At 41.5% G+C, this 24882-nt stretch overlaps 1 protein-coding gene across 4 annotated transcripts in view; it reads right to left on the bottom strand.

The window, feature by feature from the left end:
* Nucleotides 1-24882, bottom strand: part of LOC106650500 (chondroitin sulfate N-acetylgalactosaminyltransferase 1) — a 64826-nt gene that overhangs the window by 25459 nt on the left and 14485 nt on the right. For 2 of the 4 annotated variants that reach the window (XM_023459365.1, XM_014368532.2), the window contains exons 2-4: nucleotides 22276-22345; nucleotides 9132-9181; nucleotides 5301-5449 (exon numbers count right to left, since the gene is read on the bottom strand). In XM_023459365.1, the coding sequence (XP_023315133.1) occupies nucleotides 5301-5449; nucleotides 9132-9166 (184 nt within the window). In that variant the 5' untranslated portion in view covers nucleotides 9167-9181; nucleotides 22276-22345. The remainder of the gene's footprint in view (nucleotides 1-5300; nucleotides 5450-9131; nucleotides 9182-22275; nucleotides 22346-24882) is intronic. The other 2 variants (XM_023459367.1, XM_023459366.1) reach the window with 2 other exon arrangements.

Here is a 24882-nt window from a genome sequence, read left to right as displayed (position 1 = left end):
ACCCATACATATATAATATTTCGAAAGCAATCAGTCAAATCCAATCTGTGTTGATTCGTTAGAGCGCCTAGTAGTACCTACTGCGCGAGGCGAGCAAACAACGCGCGCGATATTTGTTCGCTGCAGCGTATGCCTCGCAAGCTCGCAGCTGTATATATACCTATGAGCTTAATTCGCTCCGATGCGCACCTATGCATGCGCTACTCATGGTACACACATATACGCCGTCGCCGGTGCTGGCTGCGTATAAAGCACGGCCTGCATAAGTCGCTAGGGCGTGTTGAGTCCGAGTGACCCAAGGCGCCTCTTATAACTCTGACTCAAAGTTGATCGGCCGGAGCAGCCTCACTCCAAATTGATGACCAAGATGAGTGTGTGTGTGTGTGTAAACTTGCAGTACGCGCCAAATCTGTTTGCCGATCGTGACGAGTTTCGCCCGTATACGCACTAGTGAATCAAAGTGCTGGCTTTACTCGTATTAAGCGAATCGATGAGAAATGCTGTAAAATATTAATTGCCAGCGGTATTGGGAAAAACAAGCGTCTCCGTGAGCGAAATTATTTGCTTTTACAGCCGTTCCACAATGCGCGTAGAAAATATAACATTTTGCGTTTGATTGTTTGGCCGCTCGCTCCCTGGTCAATGCGGAATGATGTTATTTCGATTATTAATCAAGCCCTAGGCTGTGTTGTTACCGTTAGCCATAGATTGTTGGCGTGCACTACATTAAAAGCTCAAGTAAATTAAACTAAACTGTTCATATATTCGCTCGAAATCGAGGTATGCGTAGGCTACGCGTGAAAGACTCTTAATGACGCGCGCTGATCGATTAATTTACACGCTCTTATATATTTTAGCTTCGTGTATATGGCGTAGGTATAAAACCGCCGGCGTTCCGCGTGCGGAGCCACACGTCGCGCGAATTCAACTTCTCTCGTTGCCTTATGTTGCGACACCGCAGGCCGTGTTAGAGAACTGCCAAGCACACTTGCTGCTGCTCGTCTCGAGTGAGCGCCGCAACACGTTTCATACACTTGGCTTTGCGCAAAAGTGACCAAAGAAGCCGTGACAACGGATCCGACTGCATGTGTGTATGCTCGCGTTTGGCTGGCCTGAAGCTTAACGAGATATGAAACGTAAGTGGATTAACGGAGAACACCCGAACGATTAGTTAATTCCCGTGCGCTCCGTGTTATATATCGCGCGCGGAGTGATGGATTGCGACTGGAGGGAGAGAAATTAAAGGCACCGCACGTGTTGAGATGTCTTATTGAATGAGATTGATCGACCAGACTATTTCGCCGCTTTCCCCACCGACGATCAGGATGTTGCCCCAATGGCACAGCAATGCGCGCAAAAATAAAGCTTCGAATTTTAAGTCGATTAATCCGCCATGAAAAGCTCTCAACTCTTGTACTTACTTTACATATTCCGTATGAAGTAATGAAAAATCGCTTACACAATCACAATCTTACGCTCGACGCCCAAATCCATGAGTAATTTCCAAAACGTACGCCAAGCTTTCGCGCGAGCATTAAAAGTTATAATTTACATCTACGCCCGTTGAAAGCACATTTATATCTATAATGCGCAAATGGCTTTAACATTCGTGCAAGAATATCATTTTCAGGGACAAAATTTTTTTCTCAACGAATTTTTCTCTTTCCAGTTTCTAAATTTTCATGTACTCTGAGTAAGTGTAGAATAAAAAAGAAGTGCCCTCTTCCAGACAAGGTTTAATATTGAATGAGTTTACTATATAACCTCGCTAAGCTTGTACATCTTCGCGAATTGATAATTTATTTATGAATGAAATTTTTATCTCAGTCGTTTAGCATCAACAAAAGCTGAGATCTTAATTGGAACGATACTTAAAGCACTTGTAGTATTTGCGTGTACACGAATAAGACTCTTAAGATCTTAAATGTTCATAATAGCTGGTAATACCCATTAGTATTTGGTAGTTATATTATTTGATAATTATTTCCGACTATTTTAGTTCTATATGTTAAGGATTAAAATTTTGTACGCATTCCAAGTTTCACCTCTCATGGATCTTTTTCCTTTTTGACGTCGTTTTATCAGTGCAGGCTACGTATAAGTTTCATTACACAAACGAACTGAGAAAAAAATTACACTTTCATCATTTCATATTCATAGACTTGGACGCAACGGTGCGCGTAAGCATGTTCTAAGAATATTTTAAGCATTTATGAAATTTCGTGTGGCGTAGAGAAATATAAGGTGCAACATTTACTCGCGAGCGCACACGTGCAGTCGTTCCGCGCGCAGAGCTGATAATAATTATCTCCAGTCTCGCTGTTGCTGCTGCTGCTGCTGCCACTGTTAGTACTGGCATCGCGCGCGCGGTGCTAATTAGATTTTCATCGCGTATATATTATGCGATATGCAAGATGAATTCGGAATCTCGCACTTTTTTGCGCGGAAGCTCTGCAAGCTCGCGTGTATTTACTCATGCTAACCGCGTATTTCAATCGCGAAATTTCTCAGATAAATAGGATCTCCGGCAGGGATTGTGTTGCACGAGTCGTGCATAAGGAATACACCGACACACGCCGATACACTATTTGTCTTTTCACGTGACGTGGCGAGCTTTTGCGCGGATATTTGTGATTTATAGTGTCGTTGTATGCGCCGAGTATATGAGCAAGCTCGGAGCTTTGGCGGTTTATTTTCGTCTAGCCGAAAAGATATGCCATAAGAATGTACTGCTGGCTTGATGCGATTTCACGAATCGCGCGCGCGAAGCCCGATGAATAATTCGAAAATCTATTATACGCACTACACGCTTACGCTATTACGCGCGCCGAAATCCTCCGCCCGTATAGCGCAGAGATACACACATATACACCGTAAAGCTCTCTCTCGGCAGCGAACACGCGCCAAGTACTCGAAACTAAAATTAATTACGGATTTTCCTCGGAAATATACGCGAGCGAGCGAGTGCACGCTTATAATTTATGAAATTACAACTATCGGGAATTCAGCATGGAAATTTTATTTATTTACGCGCGCTCGGCGAAAGCTAGCTTAGATCAAATTACAGCGGCATTCCGGGCAGCAGAGGCGTGTTTACATGCAGAAAAGATTCTCTAGTGCCCCCGAGGAACGCGAACAATCCCTCTCGAAAACAGCTGAGTTGGCGTCTATGAGTTTCATCGCGCACACCCGTACACACACGCCCACGGACATGCGCCCACGGACAAGCACAGCACCTATGCTATCTACGATATAGAAATATCGAGTGGCCGTACTCGAAGCGATCGGGAAACTCAAACGCAAAGTCGTGGCAATTTAATCGGCGGATTAGGCCAACGCACACTCCAAGTCAGACCGCCCGTGGTGTTTTCCACTTATGCGCCTTGCCTTAATTGCTAAGAGTGTCAAGATGAGTACAGAGTACGAAAATATCAGTTCAGAGAAACAACAAAAAAACATAGAGAAAAAGCTGAAGACAATTAACCATTATGGACGCAAGATAATATGGCATAAGCTTTGTTCATTCGATGAGTAGGACGAAGCATGACATTAGGCATATCAGGTCGGCCCTTTTGCCTGACCCCGATATAAGCTAGCTTGCAGCCCGACGAGCTTTTGAGCAACATTGGCAGTTACCAGAAATGTATGTACTAGGGTTAATTGCGTCATCGACAGCACTGCAGTTTCACAGCGATGTAGTTGTCAGCACTGATAAATATAAAGGACTAGCTCATGGGGTCATTGCAATTGGCTCGTACATATATTCACGGACAATAATGCGCATGTAGCCATGAATTATGGTGCAATATCGCATTATGATTATTTTTTCTCTCAATATAATGGTACGTATTCCTTGGATTTGAAAAGGGAGTGCCCTGCATATCGCGAAATCACAGCGCTACTATAATCATTAAATTCGAGCTCGTGCAATAATACGTTTACATCGCTTCGAAATAACTTGGAAATAACTCCCGGAATTATGTTTCTCTCTCTCTCTCTCTCTTTCTGCTTTATATGTAGACTACTCTAATCATCTCGCCATGTCAGCACATGCAAGCGCAAAAGTATAAAGTTGAAAATCTCAGATACACGAATGATCCGAAAGTTTTGCGTGTTTTGCCTTTTCCGAAAGCTCGCTCGTGTTCGCAACTCATTTCAGAAGTCGTTACACAGACTGTGCGCCACGAGCATGAGCCGCCAGCGCGGGGATCGACTACATGTTATTCAAAACTATCAACGAGCCTCTCAAAAACAATTTCGGTGTCTCGCGCATTGTTTTCCGTGTAGCGGGCTGTTGCAACAACGACGTATCTCGCGAAATTCGGCTTGCAGAAAAGAGAAGGAGAGAAAGTAACGATATATAACGTGTTCGCGTGTTTGTATTACAAAGACTTAGGTAATTGCCTCTGTTGAAGACGAGATGTATCTCCCAGCTTGACTATTCTTCTTTTCCTCGAGTAGCACTTTGGCTCTTGTGCTGTGCGAATAGCTCGTTACGGCCAGTAAAGAGAGACAGAAGGAGCATTTTTAATTATACAAATTTTTTGCAAAAAAATAAGGGGAAAACTAGTTGAAAAAATGAAAAATCACCACAGGGCGCACGTAGCGTAATTGTCCATCGTAATTTTTCACTCTGAGCTCGAGTCAATGAGTACATGCACGCCAGTAGTGAACAACAAGAGAGCAAGCGAGAGAGGGTAGGTACACCATAAAATTCATGTTGCTCTATACAGCTCGGTGCAGCAAATGAAGCTTGCAAGGGCCCACTGGTGCGTTCTAATGGCAGCGCATTATGACACAAAATGACCAGCAGGCACACGTACACACACGCGCGTAACTTGTGTGTAGGGTTCGAAACACTTTAATGAAAATTAAACGACCCTCTCTATATAATATAGCCTCTCTTACAGAGGCCGTAATTTCATATCGTCTCTTGTGTGTACTCCCTTCCTCTTTTGAGAGAAGAGAGAGAGAGAGAGCAGGAGAGGGGCAGGGAAAAAAACGTCCAACAACAAGGTAACATTTATTTAAGCGCCGGAGCATAATCCTGGAGCGTGCGTGCGTATATAAAAGGCACAGCAGGTATGAGCACACGAAATTGTTGGCAATAATGGAACTCGTAAAATATAAGCAAGTGAAGAAAATGAGCTCGAAGCCGAGTACTTTACGGGCGCGACGCACGTGTGCGTTTAACTGCCGCTTTTTTACCCCGGGCGCAACTTGCACTTTATATACACACAAGCTTTTGAATAAGTTTTAATTTTAATAAGAGTAAGAAAAAAAGGAAGGACGTGTCTCACCGGAGGTCTCATCGAGGTCGGTGTCGATGCTGTTGAAGCCGCAGCGGCTGAGAAAGAGCAGCGACAGCAGCGACAGCGAGCAGACCAACACGAGCAGCCGTGACAGTAGCCTCACACCCAGGACGCGCAACATTATATCTCTGCGTTGCCTGTAACATAAAGCGAGCACAAAAAATGAGGCTAAAATTCGTGATATCCTGGAAAAGGAGCGCCAAGAAACGCTCGTACGCCGAGTAATAAGATCCTGACCACGCGCGTGTATGTGCGCGATGCACCCACACGAAGCCGAGCTCCGTTTCTTGTTCTCCTTCCGAAACTATTCAATTCACCGGTGAACTATGCGCCGGCACGCGAGCAAAGCTCTGCTGCCTCGTTGAAATTTCCATGCGCGGCTTCTCACGCCATTTGAATTTCTACCTCGGGTAAAAAAAGGACAAAAGCTAGCTCCTTCGTTAATTATTATCCATACCAACCACATCAGACGCATCTCGAATATTTCATAAACAAATTTCGGCAACGAGTTTACGCTTTAATTTTGCTGCGCTGCACCACTGCACGCACCCATAGACTCTTGGTCCGTAAGGAAATATTTGATTAAAATTAAATCGTTGTTTATTCTGCTCGAGATTGTTTGCAACTAATTTAACGCGAAAAAAATCGTAATATTTCGCTGCGCATAGTATCTTCCAATTTAACAGGCTTAAGAAAACTAAATTATTTAAGCGCGTGAAATCCATTAATTCGTCGCATAATACCAGCGGGCTTTTCGATACATGTACATTTAAACCATGCATCAACCCGCAAGCTCTTAATTAATCATCATTTGTCAATTTAATGCAGAGCGTCACAGTCCACGCGCGACCATACAGTAACTGTTTATCGTTTGCAATCACGTCTCTATTCTCGTAAAATTTCACACATATATATTTTATTAATGGAGTCGTGTATTTTAACTCGACTATTAATATACTATCGACAACGAGTAATTCGATAGTGTGTATCAGATGTCAGAATTTGAGCTTTTTCTCTTGTAGCAGACAACTGAAAAACTCCATCAAAATCTCCTCAACGGCGTGTATACGCGTGCTAGAGCGAGCGAGTCGTTCTAATACACAAACAAAACAACAAGTGCCAACAAACTCTCGCCTGGCGTTAAATATTTTCTCAACGGCGACATCTAGGTAAAAAAAGTGTTTGCCATTAAAAGAAGACTCTTCTTTAGGGGAAGGCACAACTAACTTTTACGTATATTCAAAGGGGGAGGGGCTGGCAAAGGGAGGTTAGTACGCGTTTCTCCAGCACAGTGAGTTTTGATTGCCGAGAGAGTTAAAACTTTTGCTTGCTAAGGTCGACATAATAAAAAACATTGTTCCTCGGCGACGAGCGATGAGATTTTTGCGCTCTAAACTTTCAACAGGGAGGAAGAGAACGAGAAAATTCGAATATCGTTGAATAATGTTATTTGCCATCGAGCTAGCGAATGAAAAAAAATTACACGGATAAATACTTGCCAACATAATCAAAGTAGCCAAAGTTCTCCCAGTGATAAATGTTATATGCTTATATAGTTCTGCTCTCCCGTAACGTTTTTCTCATAAATCCTCGTCTAAACATTCTTTGGCTTCTGTTGCACCATTTACCTGCGCTCGAGTTAGCATGTGTCTATCTGAATACACGTGCGTTTTATATACAGCTTGGAATGGGAAACTTGAAATTAAGTATCATTACGTGCCAACGTCGCGGTCGAGAGCCAAGGCAACATCGGAACGTACACAGCTTGCCGACGAAAGCAATACATGCGATTACATGTTTTGGGGCTTGCACGCCAAGCGGACAGAGACGTGACAAGTCTTATGCACGTTGACGAATAAAATATAGATGAGACGTTTCATTTCCTCCAACTCTCACACATACCCACCGAATAAATGTTAATTATAATTGTCTCGAAACTGTATTACAGGTCGATGTAATTTTTAGTTTTATTTTAAAACGTTTCTTCGTTAAAATGAGCACTTTTTTATCAATTAAAATTTGACTCGCAGTTCATACAATTTTCCCGTGATCCCCCCTAATTGTACAAAAGAAGTTGAACGCGCGAGTACGATTGTACCTCTTCCGCATCGAGTAATTAATTAGGAACTACCGAGTGCATCTCTCTTTCGACTTCTCGAGGCAGCTCTTTCCCTCCGACCTCTCGACGAATCTATCTAATTGCAAAAACATAAATTTACTTCTACTGCTCGTACATTTTGAACAGAAAGTTATTTGCCACATTGTGGCAATCGATATATATTTACGCGATTAAAACCGGCGATGGCGCAAGTTACAATCAATGAAAAAATTAACTTTGGCCTCGTTGCAGTTTCTCTTCCAATGCAAAAAATATTAATTAATGCCCGAGAGAATGTAAGAAAAAAAAAAGATTCTTAACTGCAGGGAGTGAAATAGAAGAAGAAAAGATATACGGGAAAAATAGGTCGAGTTGGAGGAAAAAGTGAAAAAAAACCCAACAAAGCGCATGTATGCGCAGAAAGAAGTATAGTTGCTCTGAATCTGAAAAAAACAGCGAGAAGCTGCGAGGCTGTATATATGTGAATGTGGTACTGACACACTGCAGTACGTGTATAACGTATTGGAGTTGTATTTTAAGCGTAGGCGAGAGAATTTTAAAGCCCAGCCTCAGCACTGCGTAGAAAAAAAAGAGGAGAAGAAAGTCCCAACGGTTTGGTATCATGTATTATAAACCATCTTCTTATCACGCTCGACTTCTCTCTTTGAAGATTTGTATTTCAGAAAACTTCTTTTCTTTTCCCGCTAGTTTTTTTCTCTTGCGATGACAAACAACTTTTAATAATGCTTTGCGGTTTATTGCGATAAACGACAATTTCTTTCCTAGAAGAAGTTTGTTTTGGGAAAAAATGATAAAGCAAACTTGAAAAAAATAATTTGAAACTAATGAAAATTCAAATGCCCAGTGATAATTGATCGAAACTTCTTGAATTCACCTTTTATCAACGAACCGTGGTGTCACTAGCGTTGATGAGATATCAAAAAAGCCACGATCAACGGTCATTTATGAGTTTTCGAACGCAGCCACTTTGTGGTGAAGATCAAAGATAAAACTTCTTTATTGATATTGAATTCGATTTTCGAGCCGAGTTCATAATGTGCTAAGCGAATGATTCTTTCAGCATCCCCGACTGCAAGTAATTGATTTTCCACTGAGTGGTTTATTTCGTCCGAGATTCACACAGAATTCAAGACGTGCGATTGAAAATAACCACCAACAAAGGATATTTAAAAAAAGGCTTTTAAAATATGCGCAAGCCATCAAAAAAAATGACATTGAATTTTTTACTCTTTTGTTGTAATATGTATATAAGACTGTTTTTATTTTTTTATCGTGAATCTTTTGACTATATGCTTCTTTGATTTTTGCTTGTGTTTGTGTTCAATAGAGTGAACAACTGGAAAATAAAACAATTGCTCCGAAGGTACTCACGCTGTTGATGTCATATATATAAAAAATGCACGTGAATATACTTCGTAAAAGAATGGACAAATTGGTTCTCGTGGTTTTTTTTATGCATCGAAAATTGAGATGGAGAAATCGTTTTATGCATTTTCAATCAGTTGTAATATTTTTTTGTGGTTTTTATATTCTTGCAAATACTTACTGTTAAAAAATTTCTGAGAACCAGTTATTTAATTATTTATGCTACGATATATTTAATTTCATAAAAATATGCTAAACAATGTAGGAATTCCATAAGCATTCAACAATTAGAGTTTAAGGCAATAATATAATTATGAAACAATGTTACAACTCACGTAGATGATAATTTGGTTATTGGAATTGTGGACATGAGGTTACCAATAACCTGAAACAAGAAATTAAATTTTTACTGTTAAATAATGAAGTATTGAAGTAAGTTGAAAATAAATAAATAATTTACATATTGGCATGCCAATAAATAATTATCTTCAATTACGTAACTGAGTATTACGTATGGTTGTAAAATTTATAAAATATTGATATTGATGGGCTTATAAAATTATTTTCAAACACGAAACAATTTGATTGGTGTTGAAAATATTTTTTTGTTAAATTATCGTTATACAGGGCCGTTTCATGACAACTTAACTAGTGTAAAACGCTCAAAGCTGAAATAGTGTCATCTTGCGATGTAATCTTCAACCCCCATGCAATATAAAAATGTTGGTAAAAACAATTAAAGATGTAGCTAGGGAAAACATGCCCGAGGTGCTGGTGCTGTGGCTTCTTGTAATACAACAGCCAGCCAAATTCTCCATAGAAATTTTGATAAAATAAAACAGGAAAAGATATAAGACGAGGAGGTAAGAATAATATAAATTAAGAGAATATGATGTAGTTTCTTGCGACATTAAAGCCGATGGAAAGTTATAAAATTTTTGTGAAATAGAAATCTCATGATCGGAAACAGTTGCAAATGCAAATGAACAATCAGCTAATTCAAATATTACGCACGAATTAACTAGTTGCTGTAAAGCCGCATAGATTGGTGAATAAAGAAAATATAATAACTTATTGTGAGGTGGGCAAGTTCCGTTACAATATTTATACATGTTTCCGATACAATATTTATACAGAATAAAAAAATTTTAAAATGAATAAATTATTTGTTAATATGGGCAATCATAAACAATGAGTTTTAAATAAAAAAAGTCTGAAATTGGCAAATAAAGAGATCGTTTCTTTGGCGGCAACGTCGTCGGGCTTTGAAAATATATTCCCGGTACATGAGTATTATTAGAGAAAAAAAGAGAAAAGTGGCTGGAAAGCGATAGGTCACGTACTTTCGTTTGCCTCGATCGACTGACATCTACCCCCTTTTCCTCTTTTTGTTATCTACCTCTATATATCGCTCGAGTCTGTAAAAACTCGTGCGATGGAATCTATGCATATTCTACAAAAAAAAATTTCTCCAATATTATAAGCCTACTTTTCGAGCGAATCCAATAATCTCGCCGAACGATCCGTGCGCGTATCGCTCATGTCACACGGATCTAAAAGTTATATGAATGATACGTTTTAGGATGAAATTAATCCCAAGCTACTTATTTATTTATTGTATTAAGCTTGACTAGGAAAAGCTCGGGCGTATGCGGCTAAAATTAATTTATATGTAGGTTGTGTGCAATCGTTGGCCGCAAAGCTATTCTTTTTAATTTTTTATTCATCGCTCAAACCCTAAAGCCGGGAAAATATCAAATTAGACAGAGAGAAACGTACGTGTACCATCGGATTATAATCTTTTGAAAAAGAAAACATGTTCTATATACGTGTATGTAGTATGCATTATACATTCTATGCCGAGGCCATGAGAGAGTGAGCGAGAGAGGGAGTCGTAAAGGATGAAATATGAAAAGGGGATTCGCTCATCCTGTCGAGCCAAGGAACACGACGACGAGCAGCGAACACCATCGTCGTCGTTGTCTGCTTTTGTTCGAGAAACTTGACGCTTTGACAAATGAAAGCTCGTTTTCTGTGTATACGCCTGTATATATACGTACGTACACACACGTCGCAGCTACGTACAACCGAGCCCAGCTTCGGCTCTGCGAACGAATTTTACATTGAAACGATTCGATGCCGCGAAATACACTGGCTGCAGTCGACTCTTCTTCATTCATCTTTTTTCTCTCAAACTCGTTCATTATTCAATTTTACAAACATGCCTGGTGTCCTTGCCAGGTCTAGAGCTCGATGCGCTTTTAAATAATTTAAAACATTAATAGGACAGGCTGAGGCCACATGCGCGCCGACGCAATGTATACCTAGCGGAGAGTTGCGAAAGTGAGAAAAAGGCAAAACAAAGCGCGCCGACTCGCGCATATGGTTAAATCACGTCGCATTAATATTCAGAAGTACTCTTGCCAAAAATCCTTTGAAAGTACTTGGGTTCGTAGCTGGAGCAGCTCGCTCTCTCGCAGTATGCACTCGCAGAGTCGGTGCCGCAGCCGTGTGCGCTGCACGCGGCGCACACTCTCGCCGCAAAAAAGAGTGTATCTACGTGTCTAGCGGAAGCGAGTTCAAAACTACCCCCGCGCGCTCGCCGCCACTAGGGATGATGTATACTCGCTCCGCAGGCGCATCGAGAGCCTCTCACGATGCCGACGCCGCTGCGCCTGCAGTAGGAATGAAGAATTCAAAGTTGGCACTGGGAAATTTCACATGCGGTGACTTCTTGAGCTCGCGCGGCTAAAGATGGCACAAGAGAATTTTAAACATAAATACATACGTATACGTATAGTTGTATGCATGCCGCTGCGAGCGAGCGAGCGAGCAGCGTCGTCCTTGCCTCGCGCATTAGTTGACTTATGTACGACATACTGCCGCTGCGATGCGACGTAAAATATGAGCTTTATTATGCTTATGTTGATGCTGCAGGCTACTTGTACAAACTGCCTACAATATTTATTTAGTGTTTGAAAACTCATATAACTCGAAAAGTACACGACGACGTTTGTGCGAGGAGAAAGCGCTTTTTAAACTTAATAATTTAACGTTTTAGACTCTTTATATTTGTCAAACTCACTGAATATGTAATAATTATTCTCAAAGTATATATAGCAATGGGGCCTTTTATTAACTTGTGAGATTCAGGGAAAACTCCTTCAATTTACCTCCTACCTCTGCTGAAACTTATTTGAAAAAAATATCTTTCCATTAAAAAATTTTATTCTTAATTTAATTAATTTTTACTCGGATCGAAATACATGTTTTACCGTTGGTAAATTTGATTTTGCCGTACTGCGAAATGTACTCTCGAATTTCCCACGAATATACAGAGAAAAAATTGCATTATATTGATACAAAAAATGTATGCGAATATAGGATCTATATTATGGTGATAAGCTTTACCGAAATTTGAGAGTACATTTTACAAGAATAAAATTTCTACCTTTATTCAAAGTAAATTCCACCTCGAAAATCTCTGTATGTAAATTTAATAAATTTCGGAAAAATGGGACGCGTAGAAAGTACATTACTCTACGCCCTCTTTTTCTATCCTATTCATCCCTCAAATCCGATACGTAGGCAGTTTTTATGAAGAAGCGAATTCATTCTACTCTCTTGATTATTCTCCGGCATGAAAATTAAAAATGTTCGAGTCATTGAGCAAAGCAATCAATAATACGCTCTTTTCACGAGTGACGAAAGAGAAAAAGGCTCAGAGTGGCGCAGCGATAACCTTTATCCGTCAAAGGGGGTACTGGCCGTTGCCTGCCGTACGCGTCTGTATCTGCACGATGGAACCCATAATGGAGGCTTTCAGATATTTGTCGGATGCTCTTTTGCGCCCGACGTGTGTTTTGCAACCCTTTGCCCGTGCAGGCGAAGCCCTGCAGTCGGCTTGGATGTCGTCCAAACCCGCATTAAATTGGAGATTCAATGCGCTCGAGCTGACTGGCTTGTGTACACGCGTGTATGGATTCGTTCTATCGGCAGTACTTAAGACTATTTTTGCTGTTTTTCTTTCATCGCCTGAGTCGAGGTGAGAATCGAAACCCGAACTTTTCTTGCCCGAGGAAAAGACTACCGAAAAAAAATTAAGTGCAAAGCTCGATGAATAAAAAATACCCGTATATACGTAATAAGTTCTAGGCTATTGTAGAACTGCCGATTGATTCGTCTATCTGCTAACACTATGAAGATTGAAAAATTCAAAATCATATTGAACGAAATTGCAATGAAGAAAGCCACCTATTGTATTGATAACCAAACCACTGACAAGCTTACTTTGAACCATAAATTTCATTTTTTTAGCCCACACTGTTGTGAGAAGAAAGTGGCATTTTTAACGAGGCCGCATAGAAGCGTAACATTATTCTACGCTATACGTTAGCAGGCCCGAAAAATGCAATCAACAGTGAGGAAAATACCGCACACGGAGCATCGTATTTATTATTCCCCAAAGGGTGCGTCGTCGTCCAGGTACACACAATCGCGTGTGTGTGCACGGCTGTGCGCGCATCGTCCCCGAGCGACTTTTTCGTACACCAGGAGCACCTCAATGATTTATACGCAGGCCATTATTCTCCCAAACGCAGTGCACTGCCCCGGCTATATATACGTATATCTATACACCTTTTTTTCTCTAATCTTCTCGGAGAAGCTTTTATTAGCTCCGGAAGTTTGATCTTCAGAGCACGTGGCCTGTAAAGACAAACTTCGGCGTGCGCGTGGGCGAGAGAAAGAGAGAGAGAGAGAGCTTCGTGCACCCATCACTGCAAGCAGAATTCTTGACTTCTGATCGATATTTCTTCGCTCTCTTTTCTTGCTATTCTTTACACACGCACACACATAAACCTTTTTTGCTCCTTTTTTTCTTCTTTTCGTTTTTTCGCTCTTTCTCAGCGTTACTTTTTGAAAAAGTTTCGAAAAGAGAAGAGAAGCCCAATGATGAGAGTATACGAGTTTCACTCAAGTTTCGTGTACGAAAAGAAAAAAGAGAGGGAGAAGTAATTATTGCGAATGACTTTGGCAACTATGTAATGAGAAAAATAAGGTGTCGAGACTTTAAATTTACAGCTTTCTTTTTTACACCTCTGCCTCTGCTAAAAATTATTTTCCTCTCGCGCGTTAACGAGTGATATTTTTGGAAAAATGTATCTTTTACATTTTTATGTAGAAAATACATGCAGGGGTCAAGTTTTTTCAGCAATACGTGGTGGCCTGGGGAGAATATATGAATAAAGTCGAGGCAGTTCCTTTTCGGTTAAACGTTCCCTTCGCACGGATATATATACGTAGTGCGGAAGAAACCAGTCGACTGAATTAGTAACGAGACTTCTTTAAAAAGCATCGGGTGTTTGCTTATGCGAGCCTAGAATACGCCAAGAGAGCGAGAGAAAAAGAGGCCAAGAGGCAGAGCGTAAAAAAGCTGCTCTATAATATCTGGCTCAGAAAGGGGTAAATGAAAGGATGAAGCACCATTGACTACTTTAATTACCCGACAAAGGCAAATGGTGCAAGGTGCAAAAAATCATTTGCGATATCTCAGCAAAAAGGTATCGATCGGGCAATTAATCATGTAGTATTTCCTATAGATAAACAGGTGATTTGGATTTTTTCGAAAGAAGCGCGAGCGGGTGAGAGCGCAGTATAGATGCTACGGGATATGGATCGGGAAAAGAAATAGAAATCTTTGTGTCGTTTATCACTGTCCCGACCGCAATGCCGGAGAATTTTGCACGAAAGCTCAGGAGATAGAAAGTCAGAGAGAAGCGTCCCTTTGAGACTAGTCGTACAGACGTTAGAAGAGTCGATTACGCCACATTGATTTCCATTGGGGGAGCGAGCAAAGGTCATTCGGGTTTCGTGCTCGAGAAGAGAGAGAGAGAGAGAAAGCTCGGGCAAGAAAGTCACGTGTGCGGTCGATACCTGCGTAATATATATACTTTTGATGGCTATTGGATTTTGCAGCCGGCTCGAAATCGGGCTGACGCATTGCGACCTCTTGCGCAGTAATTATGCTAGCTGCACTAGGAAAAAGCAGCGCAGCCCCCGACGACGACGACGACGACGATCACTGGCGCCAAGCGTATTAACTTTCGTGCGTGGCTCTACTTGCGCTACGTGTACCACTACGCTAGACGCCCTGCTACAATTTCCATCGAGGCGAAATTAAATTCCAGCCGAGCTAAAGCTGCTCTATAGCTTCACTCGGCTCGGCGCTGCACCCCCGTAAGAAGAGAATGCAAATAACACGTAATATTCGCACGCTATCAGCTGTTGTTTCCTGCGCTTGAAATATTCAAATTATTGGCACTTGGATTTTATTTTCCTGGAAATGGCGCGCGACGACGGCGACGACGAGGCCAATTGTTGTATCGAATTCCCGATCAATCTGTCCCGCGACATGCATCATAAATCCGCAGACCGTACTGAACGTCATTGACAGCAAGTCGTCCATTATAAATTCATACGTCTGTATTATAGACAAGAAGCGATGGCGAAGCGATAGGCCATTCATGGGCCAACGTCGAGTCGATTTTTGGGCGGGGGATTGGGGGGCTGCCGAGGACGGCTTTATATTCGCGGCGTATATGCCGCTGACGTTGATTGATATTTTCCCTCCCGCCATCATAGAGCTCTCCTATTGCCGTTAATTTCATTGCTCGTATATTTGCATTCCCCTCATCCCTCCGCGGCAGCTCGGCATTCGATCGAACGTCTATAGATGTGCAGCATAGACTTGTACTTAGTTTCGAAACTTTGCTCGACACAATTCAATGAGAAGCATAAAATACCCGGTGTCGAAGCCTTTGCTCGACAAAAAGCCGACTTCGGGCTGGTTGCCGCGCGGGTTATGCTATCTCGCCGAGTTTCGCTGCTGCTAAAATTTATTTCCACATCTGAGGGCAATGACGTTAAGCTATTAATAGAGAGATAATTTAGATGACTTCCCGTACTTCGTAGTAATTAATTTTGCGCTGGCGACGTTTTAATAACCTGAAAATTGAACGATTAAACGCTGCGGCGAGGCTGCATCGACACGTAGTATTCTTCGCTAGGGCAATTATCTACTTGGTACTTTTGCAGATTACACGAGCTATTATTGTCGCCGAAAAATCGTCGACAGCCCATGTAGACGCATAGTCGATCAATTGTCAGCTGGGAGTGTGGCGGCTCCTGTAATCCAGCTACTGGAGGCTGGTTGTGGCGGAGGATCTGAGATTGGGATCCACTGTTGGTACGGGCTCCATGTTGACTGGGCGTCCGCACTAAGCTTGCCATCAATATGGGCACCTCGGAGGAATCCGAGGTGGCCAGGTTAGCTAAGGAGAGGCGAACCGGGCCAGGGGGGTAACCCAGCAGCCAAAAGTCTCCGTGGCGAGCAGTAGTGGGATCGCGCCCGGGAGTGGAACTGTACCAGCAGCCCAGTCGATATGTTTCGACCCACAACTTTTTTATACTTTTTTCTATTTTTCCTGGCATCAGGTATATTTTTTTAATTTTTTAGTGCCAAGAAAAAATTTTTCCACGTCACTAGGAAAATTTCACCGATATATGTAAATTTAATATACTTGAGTTATTTCTCGCCACTGCCGCCGCTACCGCCGCCGCTGCTGCTGCTGCTGCTGCTTTGAAAGCGTCGGCGAGCGAAAACAAACCATAATACTTCCAAAACAAATTCCGGTGGTCGACTTTTCCGCATATCTCAATATCAGTGAAGATAATGCACAAATTTCAAGTCCTCGTCATAAAGCCACGTGAACTTTGCCGTTCGTTAATATCGGGCGTGCACAGATGTGTGCGTATGACTGGTTGTCTACGTACAGTATATATGGACACCGCTACGATATCGAGTAGAAAACGTAATTTCGAAACTTGAGGCAAAAAGTTTTGAATTATTTCACATGGTATTTTTGGCTCCAGAGAAGGAGTAGTGCAGTACTATGGTGCACATTGTGGGAAACAAAATATATACATGTGTGGCAGGTGCTCGAATAAATTGCATTTATTATGTTTGCAGACCCTCCCGTAGCGTCATAATGTTGAATAATTTTATTTTTCAGAAAGGTTATTTTATACGAGGTAAGTGAGTTTCATAAAAAATTCGTTTGCACGAATTCTTTTTCGTCGGCAAAAAGTGTGTTAAAGAATAACATTGAAATTACACTATATGAAAACGTGGGGCAAAATTGCTGCTCTTTACAGAATTAAATTTTGAAGCTCGCTACGTTTTCGACATACTCGAGTCAAAAGAAACAAAGGCGATGGTTTCAAATATTCCAAAAGCATCGCACGTCAAAAGTCATATCTTCCAGCATCGATCTCTGTATTTTATTTTTTATTTTTTTTCTTAAAAATTCCGTAAAGGCCGTACGAGACTCAGTCGGGCTGGCTGAACGACATCTTCTTTACGCATCAAACCATTGAGTCGACGTTGCTATAGTGTCTCGAGGGAGTAAAGCAGCCAAGTTAAGGCGATGGCCTCGATAGCATCAACTATTTTTCCTATGTATATATCCTCGGCGAATACATATGAGAAATATGAAAACGCAGAAGAACAGGCCGCGCTTGAGTTATGTGGAATAAATACATGAGCGAGGATCCCGTTGACTTGATTTTGTTTATATTAAAGGCACTCGAGTATGATAGGAAAATATTTACCGAGTACGAAATTACTATAGGCGGCAGCGAGCTTAACAAGGCATTTCACTATAGATTGACAAAACAATCGTGTCATTCGCTGACGAGGTGAATTACTCTCACCGCAAAGAATTGCTGATATATATATAGTCGCTCTGTCGCTTTTAAATGTACTCGTACAGATATACGTGGCAGTGCTACATAGAGACACGTTCGGAGCTGTATAGAAAGGTCGGGGCCTGCAGGCGCGAGCGAGAAAACGATGGAAACTTGTGCTTCGCGCTGCAATTGGGGTTTTGAAAATCCGAACAAAACGATTAACGAGTAAAAGCTTGCAGTCGCTATGTAGCACGTATAGTCCTGGCAATGAACACAATTCTGCAGCGAGCGCAGTGGCAACTAGCGGAGAAATTTTCTCTTTTGCGATAGACGGCCATTGAAAGGCTATTGGGATAAAGAGAAAAAGAGTGAGAGAGAGAGAGTGAGAAATAACAAAACAGTAAATGGATACAGGAAACAAAAAAGCACCGATAGAGATTATTTAAGGAAGCGGAGGGCGATTGTATCGCCTGTACGTAGACCTGCCTATATACGCGAGCGGACGAAACGTGTACAAAAGATGGTTGAGTGGTCGCGCGAGTTAAAGTATACTTACACGCGGCAAGACGAACTCGATTAAGCGCGTCGCGAGGAAATTCGCGCTCTCGTCTTTTCAACCTAGGTTCGCGCGCCAATGTATCCATTTTGGCACTGTGTGTATACGAGCATTATTACAAGCACTCGACTTTGTACACAGAGCCACACGCGCTTTCATCGTAGCCGAGGCGCTGCAGCGAGCGCGAAGATTGAATGGAAAGCGAATCGTGTGATGATTTCGCCCGGCTGATGTTTGCGCATATATTTGTGAAGCAATTTTAATGAGCACACTACGGGCGCGCACGACTATGTAAAGAGAGCTGCAGAGGCTCTTGCGCGACTGGAGTACAGAGTACAGAGAGCAGCCCACGTATAAATGCACATAGCCACTTTTTTGTCTATCTACCGACATATATGATAATAATAATAATAATAATTCATTGAAAATTCGTTTCGTATTTCATGACGGTTATGCGCGCTTATGTGAGCGCGCATAAAAAGCTCGAGTACATACAGGTACGTATGTGGAAAGTGTTATGAAAAGCAGGGGCTGTTGCGCGCCGAGCAGCCGTTAGCCGTAGGGTTTCGGTTTAACATTTTTAACAGCTATTGGCAGCCGAGCTTTTGTCACGTTCTCTCTTCTGGTATAAATTCAATGCGGAGGAAAACGCGAGGCTCGTTTTGCTCGTAAATTCGATTCGTACACGGCTCGGCGAGCCTGCTGCAAGCTCAAGGGCTACATAGCCACACTCGTCGTCGCGTTACGCGTTCGCGAGAAGAGTCCGAAAATTCTTGAATAGTTTCAGCTCAACTTTGCCTATTTTGTCTCTCTCTCAGCCAAGATAAGCTCTTACTCACGGGCAAAGTCACGCTCGAGCCTCTCTCCCTCGTCGGTGGCAGTACTTACCCAAAGAGTTAATAACTCAGCGCTCGCTCAGTTACAAGATTCTCTCTCTTTCGTATAAGCTAGGATATGAGATTATAACAAAGAGGAATTCACGCAAGGTAAGAGCGTGGCCATTCAGCGGCCTTTTCAACCCGACGCGCCGACAACGGGATCTTTCCCTCCCCATGCTAATGAGGAACACGTGTCTCTCGCTCATTCACTTTTAAACTTCGGGGTACGCACGAGCTGCAGCTAGTATTTACTCTACCAGCTAGTTTGTCGTACATATATATTCGTAGATAGTTTGTTCTTTAGTTTCAGCCAGTTACGGAATTCAAGTACACATGCGCGCTTATAGAGGAAAATTTAACGAGCCGTGTTGGTGTATATATGCGCAGGTGCGCCAGCTGTGCCACTAAGTAGTGTACTGACGATAAAAATGCCGGCGCCTGAACATTACCCGCTACGCGATTGGAATTTCCTCCTCCCCGGTGCACAGCAGCGGCGCCTCGAGAAAATTGTCAATACGGAGCACATTTTTCCGCTAATTTTCTTGTTCGCGCGCGTCGGCTTTTTCTTTTCATTTTTACGCCTCGCGCGTCTCGGAGAAAATTCCAATCGCTGACATACGCGTCTGCAGAGGCAAGATTTACACTAGGCCGGCTGCGAAGAAAAATAGAAGGCAATATTATGCCTTCGTTATGTCGTTGGCATAAATACCTGAGCTCGAAAGAAATATACGTTTGATACATGAAATATTCATTAATTCAAAATGTCAGTATTTCCTTGGCTGTATAGCAGCGGTGTTGGAGTCATAAAATATACGTTTTCACGACGTATCACGAGTGGAATTTCTCGACTCTGCGAGTACCTATATATTTTTTGAAATAGATGATGAGAAAAATTCTTTTTCTCTCACTCTCTTTTTCACCCTGCTTCCGTCTTATGCAATAAAAAAGAAGAAGCTACAAGAAGGAACGAAAAAATGTCTTTCTTTTCTCTCTGTCTCTCTCTCGAAGGCACAAAAAATGAATAGGAGCTCGGGACTACGTAATGGCAAATGTATCGGTTAAGCTTCCACTCGACTTCCATTATTTTCCATTTGGCTCGTTGAAATAAAAAATCTCGCATCGATGCGCCCAAAAGATCGATACACGCGATGCATTATTCATGCTGAGCGAAGCCTTGGCATCAGCAATTTAACAACTAACATAATTTTTATCAACTGCCTCTCGACTGTTGCTGAAAAATGCACTCGTTGACATGTAGATACGGCCGGAGATTTCAGTCGCGCACGTATATAGGACATATTGTTTCATGTACAGCCTTTTTTATCCTCGACATCGATCTTCCGAAGTTACCGCTCGTGAATGTAACCATTCTATCTTTCTTGCGCAGACTTTTTTTATATTCTCGAGCTGCTTCCATGCCCTTTTCTTTTTTTTTGTCAGCATAGAAAGTCAGATCGAAAATTTAACTCGCACTGCAGCTTGAAATTGTTCTGCAATATATACTACTCTGGGTATAATAATTTTTCCTTTCTTTAAATTTGCAAGACTGCGGAAAAAAGTAATGACTCTTATAATGCAATGTAATTTTACATTATCCTAGACGATGAATTGAATTTTTAAGAGACCATTATTAAATAAAGTTAACCTTTTTTATCAGTTTTACCGTATTTTTCGATAATAAGGTTAAAATTGCTCCATTAGATAGTCGAGCTACTTCAACGTCTGCATAATAAAATCGCTATATCCTACTCTCGCACACAAGCTCAAGTTCCTGCAGAAAACTTTCAAGTGCACTGTTCAAGCTTTTTATTCGTTCCTTTTTTGAATATTTTTATTTTTTTATTATCATTATTTTTATGCTTTATTTTTCAAGGAATGGTGAACGAAAAATATTTTTTGGATTTAAAATAATCATCGTCAAGTTGTGCATTTGAACGAGAATAAAATGAAAAATGGCGTCGAGAGCACAGTTGAAACAACTTTTCAAACGTATACGCGAACACGGTTTGCGCTTGCATTATGCTCGTAAGTCAACAAATAGCGACGAGTAAACGTCAAAAACTTGGAGCAACACCCCCCTGGAAAAGCGTGGCAAGGCCACTGCGCGTGTTTGCTGCACATATCTGGAGCAGCAACCAGTTTCAGCTGTACTCGGTGTATATATACCTACATAAGCGGGAGAAAAGCTCCGGATACGGCACTTTGATGTCGTTTGCCGTCCTCCATACGCCCGCGTCTAACTCTTCAAGTTTTTCACCCCTTCCCCTCTCCCTCTCCCTTTCCCTTTCCCTTGTGGAAACAAGCTCTCTCTTAACATTTTTTCCCGTTATGAAACAGCCGAATGCTTAGGTACACTCGAGCGAGGACTTAAATTTATGCATGTGCTAACCGCCAAGTCGTTGAATTTTTATAACCACACGTGAGTGAGATGGAAGGAGAGAAAGAGAAAAATAAAGCATGTTTTTCCTGTGGCTGTTTTCTTCTTTCGTGCTAATTCGTTCTGAATAAGAGGCTGAAGAGAGAAAACGTGTATATTCGTTTGAGTGTTTTTTTTTTCAACTCTACGAGAAAAAAGGGACGAGAGAAGTGCCGTATGCAGACTTGATTTTAATAGCTGTTCTTCAAAAGCCTGCCACTAGTGTTTTTGAACGAATTATCTCGTAGATGAAGAAAATGAAGATGTTCTAGTGGGAAAATTCAAATTCTTTTGATGTATTTTTCGAGTACCAATAGATCTTGTTGCATTATTTAATGGCAAAAAAATCTAATTAAAGCTCAACGCTAGCCGTGATTTATGCTGTTCGCGCATATGGCATGGAAAGTTTTTCATTCATAAATCAATGACGAGTAAATTATAGCCAGGCTGCACGAAAAATAATTCTGCTCTCGAGCACGTCAATTCGATGTTTCTTTTTTAAAATTGCATATTACGGCAAAATCGCTGAATATTTGTATTTTCCTCAAAGCAAATGCAAACATCTCATGATTCTTGAACTCATTTAGGAGTGCACTTTGCCACGGTCAAAGTTATCGCATCAATTTTTCAGCGAAAACTCGCCAACTTATCGACAATGAGCTTCCTTGGCTTAAAAGTCTGCGTTACCTCCGCTTGCTCGACATTAATTATGCCACTTTCAACGGGGAAGGCTCTCTTTCGAGACGGCAATTTTTTCTCGTCCCGACTTTATCTGCTGCATGTTTATATTCATAGTATATAGGAGAAAAAGTTGACCATGCTCGGCAGCCGCTGCCGCGCAGTCAGGAATTTTCAATGAGTTAGGTATTAAAGAGCCGTACCTCGGCAACGTAAGATCGATGTAACTACTGAAGACGTTCCATGCTTCTCGAGTCCAGCCGTATCTTCTTCCTGGAATAAATATTTTTAATATAAAGTCGCAATTTAATTTCGTACATTTAAAAAAGTTCAATTAAAAAACTAGCGAGAGAGCTCGAGATATTGTGCTCTAATCTATTTCCATTGTATACACGCCTCTTCAGCGAGTACAATTTTGTCTCTCACTCCTTTTTTTTTTACAGTGACACCGCGAAAATGAGCTTTCCTCGCCTTGCTGCGTGTATGTATACATGTATATAGAATTCATGTGTATTATGAGGTCTATTGTGATATTTTCAAGAAGGTATTATTAGGTAGGAGCGAGAAAAAACGCGAGAGAGTCCTCATAAAATATCAACCGAAAAAACGAGCTTGGCACTGGATGATAATACTCGAGCGTGGTATATACGCGAGGCCGTATAACGCCTCTCTTTCTCATATTATACACAAAAACGATGGTGGGAGACATTGCTTTTATATCTATATACGCACATTTTTAAAAAAGGGAGCAGAAAAACGCCGTCAAGAGACGTTTATCGCTCAACTGCTGTTAGCACGCCGTTTAAATGGCCATTTCTCTTGGCCTGGGCCTTTATGACTTTTTTGTCTCGTTAGGTATACTTTTTCTACACAAGTACGCCCCTCGTCTTACGTCTTGAAAAAAGTGTGGATTTGCCGCGTTTCTCTTTTGCGCGAGGCCGACGAGGTCGAAAAAGAAGTTGTCCTCGAAAACTCGATAAAAGCTCGCGAGGTGATAAATAATGCATCAGACACTCGGCTCGTTAAAACGGATTGACTCATTGCTAAGCATTTCAGCGAGCTCATTCTCATATCGATTAGCAGGGCCAAGCTCCAAAGCCTCCTCACTCGATAACTCATTAAATCACTATACTACAAACCGGCCGAGTGCCGCACACTCAGGCGCACATGCATTTATATAGATATACATAGATTCGCCAGAAGCGTCAGGTCATATCCCGACTTCAACTACTTTAAACTCGCTCACGTGCTTCCTTTAGAAATACTCTCTCGAAGTGTTTTTATTTTTTTTTCTCTTGCCCCGGCTCCCCATCCGTTGTCTCTCTCTATCTTTCTCTCTTCTCTCGTCCCAAACAGCAACATAATAGCAACAGCAGCCGCAGCTCGTAACGATTTTTAGCCCGTGCAGCATAGAGCCGGGGCTGAAGCGTAGGAGCGTGTAATTCGTTTCTGTATTCTTCATGCAAATTAGCGTAATTCGCTTTCCCTTGGGTCGGGACGTGCGAGTGTGTGTATATGAAATTCTCATCGCGCGCCCGCTCGTGTTTTCATTTTCCCTTTTCGGTTTATCGCGAGTGACGTGCGCACGTGGCTCTCACTGCCATTTGAGACACTGATTAAAATATTATTTTTCACGCGTACGCTCGTTGCATCGCTTTTCGATTTTTTCCCTCCTTCTCGACATGCCCGGGACGACGGATGCGCCGAGATTTAACACTGACTTTATATCAACTTGCCGAGGCAGATAAAAAGGAAATCATAATGAATTGTATTTGTCTTAAAGCCTGCCTTTATGAATTATACATTTCAAACTACTGAGATCTCAATATTCTACCTAGCAAATATTTAACTATTCAACGTATGTAATATTCCATTTATTAAACTCCAGTTGCAATATATGCTCTGTGAAATCAAAAAATACCAGCTTACACGTGGAAAGCAATTTTGAAATACACGTAGAAAGGAATAATTAATCGGAAATGAAGCTACGACGAGTCACGTCTCGGGTAATTTCCCTGCTATCAGCCCGAGCACAGATACAAGATTGCCGTTCAGCTTTACTTTTTTCGATTAATTAAATTTTACCCCCTGCTAAGCTCAGAGTGAGATAGAGAACATAATTCATGAGGAAAAAAATTTGTAATATATACGCGACCAGGGTGTGAGAGAAAAGGTTCAGCTCGAGAGGGAGAGAGAGAAAAGTTTCGTAAGAAATGTGCGCGAAGAAGAAAAATCAATTCTCTCACTTTACCGCAAACTTTAATAATGAACTTATACTCAGCTGCTACTGCTGTCTATATATATATACGTACGAGATTGATAAAGCTCAGACGAAGATACTTTACGGCCGTACTGGCAGTAAGAGAGCTCCAAACAGTCGGAAAAACTCACCTCGCCTCCAAATGCATTATAATAAACTAAATATTAGCAGCGGCAAAAACTTTATCACTTTTCGTTTATGAAAGAAAAAAATATTCTTTTTTTTGCCTTTGCTGCTCGATGCACTTCAGGGCGACAAAAAGTTTTGCTCACGCGTGCAACTACGAGAAAATTTTTACCAGCTCGAAAACTGACAAAAGAAAATTAACAAAAGCCTCTGAAAAATAGGAAAAAGTAAAAGAAAAAAAAATCAGAGAGAAGAAAAGTACAGAAACAAAGCGGCATCGAGAAATTCTTGATGTACGAGGCGAATAAGCTAAAAACATTTCTAAGTTGTCCGCGTGAAGCCGTACGATGGATATAAGGGCAAAAAAATAAATAAAAATAAATCTCTCGTTCTACGTATCTTCCTCTTTTACTCCCTCTCTCGA

This window comes from Trichogramma pretiosum, unplaced genomic scaffold (assembly GCF_000599845.2).
Source record: "Trichogramma pretiosum strain Unisexual culture from Peru unplaced genomic scaffold, Tpre_2.0 scaffold57, whole genome shotgun sequence".
Classification (NCBI taxonomy): Eukaryota; Metazoa; Arthropoda; class Insecta; order Hymenoptera; family Trichogrammatidae; genus Trichogramma; species Trichogramma pretiosum.
The sequence above is the reverse complement of the archived record's forward strand: the minus strand, read 5'-3'. Positions and strand labels throughout refer to the sequence as shown.